Source organism: Anguilla anguilla, chromosome 10 (genome assembly GCF_013347855.1).
Source record: "Anguilla anguilla isolate fAngAng1 chromosome 10, fAngAng1.pri, whole genome shotgun sequence".
In the NCBI taxonomy this organism is placed as follows: Eukaryota; Metazoa; Chordata; class Actinopteri; order Anguilliformes; family Anguillidae; genus Anguilla; species Anguilla anguilla.
Window position 1 is genome coordinate 38,592,821 of NC_049210.1, and position 10,141 is coordinate 38,602,961.

The following is a 10,141-nucleotide window of genomic DNA, read 5'->3' on the forward strand; positions in this document are numbered from 1 at the left end:
TTCAACCAAGTGGCCCATAAATAGGAAGATTGAGAGAGTGGAACATTCCCCACAACTCTGTCACTGTAGCAAGCCTGCCGAAATATCCTCATCTGAGCGGGACAAACTTCACCTCAGTACTCCTACACTATGGAACCCTTTAATTACGGAGTTCACAACACACTACAGGCCCTGTGTCGACTCCCCTGTGACTCCGTGGGGTAAAACGCCAGCCAGCAATATTTCAAAAATCTGGATTTTCCCCCCTCTGTAGGGCACTGACGCTAGTTACAAATGAACTCTGGAATGTAAGGGGTAGCACACAGCACCGGTTATACTGCGTTTTATGTGCCTTTGGGTCATTATAAAAACCCAGCGTAAGTGCGTGCGCGAATAATGCCATTGTGCGAACGTGTAATGTATCACTACTGAGATGTAAATTTACAGTCGCCCCATTTATTCGGGCGTTCTGGTTCCATGGCGTCCAACCTCAAGCAAATGAGAGTCAAATAAAATGTCTCCAGTCAGTAAAGTCCTTAATCAACGCGCTGCTGCTTGAAGCTGTGAGTGTAAATAAGACTTTTGAGCCGGCGGATAATAGCCTCCTTTCTACTTCCCTTTCACAAATGCTGGGATACGTTTCAAGAGCAAAGTACATTATAAATCTGCTCTTAATATGAATCCAGTGACTCTACAGGTACGGTACTGGAACCCTCATGGTCATATTTCAGGGCTGAAATTTTAAACATGTTCAAAAGAAACTATACTTCACTGTTAATTGAAATGTGTTTTGAAAGTAAATCTTGTTCTTTTGGCAAAATGTTAATGCTTGCATCTTCAGTATCTTCAGAAAAATTGTCATTGGAATCCCTAATAGTGTGACGTACTTTCTCAAGGGTCTTCTTTTAGAATTGCTCAGCCCCACAATACCCCATCATTCCATATACCCACTTTAGGGAACACTCTCCATACCATTTGATACATAAACCAGTGTGATAGGACTGGGTTATGAACTGAAAAATGTCAGCCATCTCAGCCTTGCTAGTGTTGCCATGGTGTCTCAGCATGACTGTGACATCACAGATAGAGTCATGCAAGGCGCTGGTTCCAAGCCCTGCCTCACACTGTGGAGAAGGTCATCACCCTCTAAGTCTCCAGCAGTGAGGCATGGATGGATGCCTTGGACACAAAGAGTTTATTGAAGGTCTAGACAGCTGGGTGTGTCCGCCCCCCCACAGTCTGTTCGTTACTAATTGACCAATCGTGAGAATGAGGCCTCTTTTCTGACTAAAGCCTAATTGGTCAAATGGTCACTTGTGCACATGGACAGGGAAACACCCACTCCACTATGACAAAATGTCTGTAATGTGTCCAGGTCAGAACTGGTCATCAAGATCACATTTGTTTTAAGGTTTTCTCAGGTGTGAAGAGTTCCAATTTAGTTGACTAGTCACTTGCAGGATATCTAGGCAAGCATATTTTGTACAGAAACCGTTATTGGGTAATTACATTTTTGCAATTAATAAAAATTATGATGAAAATGTTCACCTTTTTTAAGAAAAAAAATCTATATGCAAGAAATGATTCCCCAAAGTAAGGATTACTTGGATTTGGATCATGGCTGCTTGCTCTAGTCCCATGCAAAATGCATTAGCACAACAGAGCACAACCGATATTTAGCAATGGTGTTGTGCCATGGCCTGTGCTATATGCCCAAAGAGAAATGAAAATACCCTGCTAAAAGTGCAATGATGCAAACACCACAACAGGTCATGAATCAAACTAGATGGCAATGTTTTAACAAATATGTATAATATAACATATTATCAGATGATCTTTATTCCTGGATGACAATAATGAATACAACTTTGAGGCCTACTGCATGCTGGCTCTTCACCTCTAATAGTGAACAAATGCGTAAAAGTATTCAGTCATTCATGCATTCGGTGAGAGACAGCTAAAAGCGAGCAAAAGCATGCACTGCTGGACACATGATGTTAAACACTGAAAACCTAACCAGTCAGTTTAATGGTATGCAACATGCAGTACCACCAGAGTGCACACACATTTCTCAGCCTAAGAAGTCTTGATGGAGGAGAGTAATATTAATTGTTATAGGTTACCTTCTGGACTAAGCCCTGACACTCATGTAAAGTTAAATATCCAGTAAACATTTAGAGTGATCATGCCAATCACACATTTCTTCCGAACAGTCAAAGTTCGGAAGAACTAAAGTAAAAATTTAATTTTTCTGGTGTTTTTCTTTCAGTATAAGATAATATGTGTACAGTACAGAGGCATATTGCAAAACAAGTAGGGCTTCCTTATCAATAACACATGCTTTTATCAATGAATTGATTCCTGAAGAAACATGTTACAAAAGTAACAAAAACATGGAGCGAGATATAGTAAAAACGCAACATATTCTGTATTATATAGATCTTGAATGATACTACTGTTAGCAAATCCTGTAACCTGTGCTGAACCCCCTGCAAACTGACCAATAAGGTACCTGGAATACTCGTGCCCATGCAGTACACACACTGCCCCATTTAGCATGTATAATATATGTTAATGTAAAGCATACCGTTAGCGTACAAAATCAGTTTGTGTAAATAGCAACTGTCATAAACACCAGATTCCAACCAACTAGCTGGTATTCTGCCATCTGCCACAACACTCAAACTTACTGGACACTGTACTGGAGAAGATTTTTATTCCTCATTGCTTGTGGACAGCAAAGCTTTTCTATCACATCAAGAAACTAAGAGCTAAACAAAATGTACAGTGGCTTGCTGTATATAAGCCAAGTTTCATAACATTTACAAAACATATACAGTTAAAGCACATATAGAACTTGCATATTGCAGTTACAGTACTGTGCCCCCAGGAGGTCCCTGACTATGAGTCATATTGGAAATCTGCCTCTTGTTTTTGCTAATGTGATTTGCATATATAGCAGCCTCCTGAAAACTGATTAATAAGTGAATGTGTTACATTAATATTTGCGGATCAGAGGACCACTCATTGACTTCCGCATACTGCAATGCAAATCAACCAGATTTCCACAATATCATACCTGCATCCAACAGGCTTCAAAGGTTGTACTGTATGCTGGAGCAATATGGACATTTACAGCTGAACAAGGGTACCCAAATGATGCAGTTTCATCATAACCAATTATGTCAGTCCATATGTTTTTAACATAAGAATGAATAACAATCAGAGCCGGCTCAAGCCAATTAGCGACATAAGCGACTGCTTAAGGCCACACAACCTCCAGGGCCCCCCAATTATATATATGTAATATGATTTATGATGTTGGGTTGGGGGGGGGGGGGGAGAGAAAGCCTGCTTAAGGTCCCTCAAAGGCTAGAGTCAACACTGATAACAATATCATGCACTGCTCATTATATTCATAATAAATATATTATAATTCAATTACTTAACAGTGATAGTGGTTCATGCAGTGATTCTTGTAAGTTTCAAGGCGCATCAAATTCACACTGTCACAGTATTAAAGTCATGCAGTAGCCAGGTAATAAACATTAGCTCCGTGTAGTCACTGACCACTCCCTGAGAGAACATGCATTCTTGCATTTCTGAATGATTTATGCTACGTTTATAACAACAGTCCTCTTTGCCTGTTCTCGCTCTAGGCTACAATAACAACTCTATGGTGTACTGCACTGAACTTGCCGTGACCCCTTTCTCACGTCTCCCATAACCTTTCCTCTCTTCTGCTTTCTCTAAACCTTTATTACCGAGTCTAGCTGTTCAAAAAAGTCATCCACAATAAACTCTTGAGGAACACCGTGTCACCTTCATCTGAGCTTTTCGCAAAAACATTATCATAAGCCCTGTCCACAGCAGGAAGCGTCCGGTGATAAAGGCGTCAACTGTGCAAATGCAACGAGCAACACAATCTGTGCAACCGGAGTTATCTTATCTCAGACGTCATGGAAACCCACTGCCCACCACTCTGGGTCCGCTCATCCAGCCAAGACCTGCGTGTGCATGCCAGCCACACGGCTGGATAACACACTCCCGCGGCCTCCCACACGTTTAAAGGTTAGCCGTAATTACAGAAGCAGTGCCACTGATTAGGGTTATGACATTCACGCATAATTAAACCATTGATTTTCCTATTGCACCTTAATGCAGCAATTGAGGCACATTTGTCCCGAAAGCAAGGGAAACATTACGCAACAGCCAGATTAAAGGGGATGGGCATCTGGTGTCCAATACAAAGAAAACTCCACTGGATAACACGAAGGACACATTTGCTAATCCTAAAACCCCTGAAGATAACAGTAGGCTGAAAGGATGTTTTCTTTCACCCAACAGAATCGCAAGAGGGCTGGACCTCATACTGGATCAGACTGACCCAGTTCAGATTTGACAGCAACAAAGTTTTTTGGTTGGCTGAACCCTTTCCAGCTGCAGCGTAGACACAGAGAATTTGGAAAGTGAGCTTGACATCTGGCCAGTGTCTCTGCAGCTGGGGAGCTATTTAAGATGGACTAAATCCACTCAAATTATAACATAACTCTACCCTCGAGGTACAAAATAGGAACAGACTACTCACTCACAACGTCTAGTTTCTAAAAGTCTGGCTCAGGACTTCTTATAATTGTGTGTGATTAACAGGGTGCTGGAGATTTCAGCATCCCCAATAACATGATTTGTAAATACTTATCATCTAGTTGATCGGGGTCCAGACATTACTGCTGTGAAATTATTCCATAAGCAATTCCAGAAACTTGGATTCCCCAATGTCATCCAGCACCATACTCTGTATTGGTCCTCAGTGTTTCCTTCACCTTGGTGCCCTGTGTATCTCCCTTAACTACAAAAACACAAGGCACCTGATAACATGGGATGTCCGCTTTAAAACGGTCGTGTCCATAACAATTACAAAAATTGAGCATGTTCATTGGTATTTGCAGTTGCGAAATCATATGAGTAACATTCATCAATCCGGAAGGTCCCTAGCACTTGAATATCTGACCACGCGCATGATTTTACACGGTATATCAACAGCTGCAACGTAGGTTCAACGTAGTAATTACACACGGACCCTTGCACGTTTATATTGATTACCTTCTAAGGTTTAAATATTAAAATTAACCAGAATTTGAGAATAAATTAGCTACTGTGCACAGATGGCACAGCATTCTGCGTCAAAATGATGCGTGCTATCTAGCTTCATTTCGATTCATTTAGCGAAGACACGAATGTGAATATCTAGTTGAATCCCTGCAAGATGACAACTGTCAGTGTTCATTCTACACTTTGAAAACTTATGCCTATTGCAGGCTGACAGTACTACCTTCAGTTTTGTAGATGTCCTTGATGATCTCATCGGTTTCCACTCTGTGGTCTTTGTGAATGACAACACTGTCTACTTTGTAACCCTCCACGTGTAGACTGCTGTGGACTCCCTCGATTGTGAAGTAGCAGTTCCGCTCTTCACTGTCGTCTTCGAAGATCAGAAGCACTTTATTCCAGCCGAAGTGCTCGAACAGAGCGGAGAACGTCTCGCCCATTTTCAGGTAAGAGGGAGCAATTCTGGTCAGATGCGAGTATTCCTTCTCTTTGTGGCTGAAGCCGGTGGCCAAGGCACCTGCCGAGATCACCGGGATGTTCCAGTGCGATGCCATCCTGACCACCTGAGCTGCGGCGTACTCGCAGACGGGACCAAGGATCAAGTCGGGCTTCTTCATGCAAGACCGGCTTACTAGGCTGAAGAGAGCTTCATTGCCACAGTCGGAATTGTCATAGTGTACAGTAAAATTGAGTCCTGGATAGAGATCTGCACTCAGTCTCATCCTTGCATACTCTATGGCTGGTCTAACTCTTGGCATTGAGAATATGTAAGAGTTGTTTTTTGGCAATAAGACCAATACCTCGATTTCTTCATTCAGTGCACTTGTCCTTACAGGTAACAAAATTAGCCAGACGTAGATGCAGCATGACAGCAAGTATGACATATTGATACTTAATAACAAGTCCCCTTTTTATGAGCTAGAGGTAAAAGTATGTATATATTTTCCAAATATATACTTTTGTTATATTTCGCTGTCTGTTTTCTAATTTAATTACTTTCATCAGACATTACATGTAAATTAAGAAATAAGAAAGTATTTCGTCTTTAAACTTAAATTGAATTCTCCTCTTTTTCAAGTTTCAATATTTCAATCACTTATGATTTGTGGGATCCTGCACTTGTCTATTGAAGCCCCTTTAACTTATTCAAAAAATCTCTTCTGTTTTCCTTACTAATTCTCCTGTTTCCCTTGTTATTCCTCTTGTTTAAATATGGTAACTGCCCAGCCTGCTACCACACACGCTGGCTTCGGGGAGGAATTTTGAAGCATCCTTTCATTATTATTCCTGCGTCATCACCAGGCAGTCCACCTCCTTCTTAAAGGCACAGTGCATCCTTTTTAAAGTAACCGCTGTTCAAAGTAAGGTCACAATGTAGCAACGTTCTATCTTTTATGAAGTTTGGCACAACAAACGAACGGGAACGTATCATTTAACATAGTGTATGAACAACCCACGTTCAGCAAGTCAAATGCCACATTCAAATTGTTTTGTTGTACATCGCATGTAATAATACACTTGAATTAATATGTATATATGTAAACCAAAATGCTTATTTTGCAACAAGATTGGATTCTGTAACCCTTAATTTTATATTTTGGAAATGGTCACCTTATTTATAAATGTACAAATTACAGCATCCATGTCAAAAATCTTGGGTGTGCACAAGAGAACATAAATTCCACAAAAATCAATTATATATTAGTGTTTTCTTTATTATTATTATTTTAAAATAGCCATTGTTTTTTTTTTTTCACTTTATTTGCTAGTTCATGTATTGTACTGGTGACATATGTCGAGAATTTGGAAGGCATACGATATTAAGTTTGAATTTGTACATAACTGGAACCTAGGTTGTTATACACAGATAAATTCATTTAATATATTCCAAATATTTTCAAGGGCATGAACAGAAGCTGAATATACCTGAAATAAATAAATAAATGAACCATGAACCTAATGCTAAGGACTGGTACATGAAAAATTACACTCTTAAACCCTTTTGCAGACTGCCCCCTGGTGGTCAGAATCAATTTTGACAACAAAAATAGCAGTGTATGATAATTGATTTGCAGTTTGATCCAATTTGTTTGAGGTTGGAATCGGTGTACTTAAACTTAGGTAATAATTTTGCCAGTGATTAATACTAAGATCAATTATCCCATTTGGGAGCTCAATAATTTAAACTAATTTGACAAGATGAAAGTGGGTTGGGGTGGGTGGGTGGGATCTACTGTTCATTTTGATTTCTCTTGCAATTAAGTCACATAAATAATACAATTTCACGTTTAGAAAAGCTGAAGTAAATAGAAATACATGTTTGAAACGCGTGTTTTCATGTCATTCAATGCCGAATGAAGTGTTGAAGTAATAGCGGAAAGTGGCTGGGCAGGGTTATCATGGCTCATTGAGATGGCGGTCTAAAAATGACTTGCCCAACAACTTCTCCAAACAAATAACAATCTCGCATTCACGTCATTTTTAAATGTGCGCCCATTTTGTGGCTTCTGTTATTTACCAACACATATGCACTCCAGCACTCTGCTTTCATTCAGAATCATTAACGATTTGCTGACAAAAAAAATTCATTTTGGCCCGATCTACTGTACACATCTTGGCTTGTTATGTTTATCCAATCCTAATCGTACCAGAGGGAGTAATTCAAAGTATTAGGCTATTACCATCCGTCTACTTGTGCATTATGCACTTTATTGCTGTATTTCAAGGCATGTTCCGTCTGTAGGTGGAATTTCCTCCTGGGATTCTCACAGTTCTCAAATAAAAACATCATTGCTACTAAATGTATTGCCTAGATATATACACAGATTAAGGGTCAGGGTCAGTTGATTTCATTTTCAAATCAACTCTTTGCTGTTTTCTCACATGATTTTCATTAATCCTGCTGTTTGGTGCTGCAGGCCTGACAAACTAGCGTGACTTGTGCACGCGTGTTCTTATAATTCTGTACTCAGACAGCAGGTTGTTTTTTTGTTTTGTTTTTTTGGAGGGGGGGGGGGGTTGTTAATCTAATAAAATGGGCTGCTTTATGGCTTCTGCTGAAGTGCTCACGTAACTGCAGCCATCTGTTACGAGCAGAGAGAGGACTGCGTTTTACGTTAATCGCTCTTATTCAGATTTGATGTCCCCTACTTGTGGACTGCTAAGTCATGGTTGCCAGGGGCTGATGGGTTTCAGCCAGCAGCACTTTCTCTCCGCCTCCCTGAATGAGTGGCAGCTCGGGCCTTGATGGACTCTCGATGCTGTCTCCTCAAACTCCAGGAAGTCTGCTCCCCTAATCCCCAATACTCAAACCACAGAAGAAGAGAGTGTGTTCAAGCCAAAGCATCTGCTTTTTACAATCACGTATTTACTGTTAACCCAGCTTGGAATTTGTATCCTGTCATAAAGGATTCCTTTGAAATGTCGGAATCATTGTTTCTCGGTAAGTGCCATAGAGGGAAATGATGCCCCTTGTCCAGTGTCATTGGCTGGCACTGATCCCACTGTTCTACACGCGAAGGCAATGCTTTGTTTCAGAGTCAGAGCATACCATTGAATTGTCATGGGAGTTTGTCATCGTCCATCTGCAATATTCCATTACTATCATTTTGCAATCACATTTCTTGTTGATCTGGTCATACTTCTAGGAACAGTTGGCAAAATGATAGTCAATTTGTCAGAGGACATAAAGTGTAAATCTAAGCAAGCACATTGGTAGGAGAGTATAGTTGTGGTTGGTGGATGAGAAATGGAGTGAAAGGATTGGTTTAGCCCATCCACAGTTTAATTCCCAAGTAGATGTTTTAAAACTAGACTTATATGCTTGGGCTTGCTACCACCTAATCCTTGTTAACATTCATGCAAATTTTAATGAACTGACTGGTTTTAAAATGTTTTGTATATTCATAGGGTTTCTTTAAAACAGATTTCTTACATTACATTACAGGCATTTAGCAGATGCTCTTATCCAGGGCGACTAAGACAACTTTCACATAGCATTTACATTGCATCCATTTATACAGCCAGATATATATACTGAAGCAATGCAGGTTAAGCACCTTGCTCAAGGGTAATACCCAGCAGTGTCCTACCCGGGAATCGAACCTGTGCCCTTTAGGTTACAGGACCGGTTCCTTACCCATTACACTACACTGCCACCCATTTCTATATTAAGAAATGGGATATAAATAAAGTTAATCTGCAGGCAAAACTGAATCTTGTTTGTTTTTCAGTTAAATGGGAAGTTATCACTCAGCTAATAAAAGAGACGACATGTGCTTGGAGCGCTAAATAGCAATGATTTAAACTTCTCTGATTCACGTAACTTACAGCAGTTTGTTTGGCCCTCTTGGGAGCTCAGGAAAGATATCCATCTGGCCTTCACGTTTTCCATTTTCATTAAGTGAAGTCACAAATACGTCACATGGAGACAAAGTCTGTTTATCTGAAGACAAACAAGCACCGCTGTCGGTTCCCTTGTGCCGGGTGATGCATCATTGCTCGGAGTGATGGATAAATGATGATTCACTCACAAAAATTTCTGCCTGAGTCCCCTTCACAGTTGACACCATGCTAAACATTCCACAGGACAATACAGACGAGTGGGAAAAGGAAATCTTTGCTATGACTGACTGGATGAGTGTGTGTGTGTGTGTGTGTGTGTGTGCGTGTGTGTGTTGAGGTCACTCTTCTAAGAAGCCATGGGAAATTTCCAAAAAAAGCCATGTGAACATTTACAGCACTAAAATACCTGATTCATCACTCTGATTTCTCTCTCACGTATCCTCTCAGGATTATACAGTAGGATAAACAATGTTATTTTTTAAAATTTAACCTTTGACCTTCAATTAAAAACAAAAAAAAAAAAACACATTGAGATTGATATATCTTTTGCCAGGGGGACCTGATATAAAACACAAAGTTAAGAAGGCATGCTTAATAAAAGCGTATAAAATAAACTTCCTAGCCATACTCTAGGTGTTGGTGACACCTGGTGGTCAAACTACTTTTCAAGATGCCCCATGCTGAAATTTAATTTTTATGGTCAGGTTTT

At 40.1% G+C, this 10,141-nt stretch overlaps 1 protein-coding gene across 4 annotated transcripts in view; it reads right to left on the reverse strand.

Annotated features, from left to right (window-relative positions):
• npr3 (natriuretic peptide receptor 3) overlaps nt 1-6,352 on the reverse strand; it is a 28,529-nt gene extending 22,177 nt beyond the window's left edge. For 3 of the 4 annotated variants that reach the window (XM_035380328.1, XM_035380327.1, XM_035380325.1), the window contains exon 1: nt 5,312-6,352. In XM_035380328.1, the coding sequence (XP_035236219.1) occupies nt 5,312-5,972 (661 nt within the window). In that variant the 5' untranslated portion in view covers nt 5,973-6,352. The remainder of the gene's footprint in view (nt 1-5,311) is intronic. The other variant, XM_035380326.1, reaches the window with a different exon arrangement.
• Between the last annotated feature and the right edge of the window lie 3,789 nt (nt 6,353-10,141).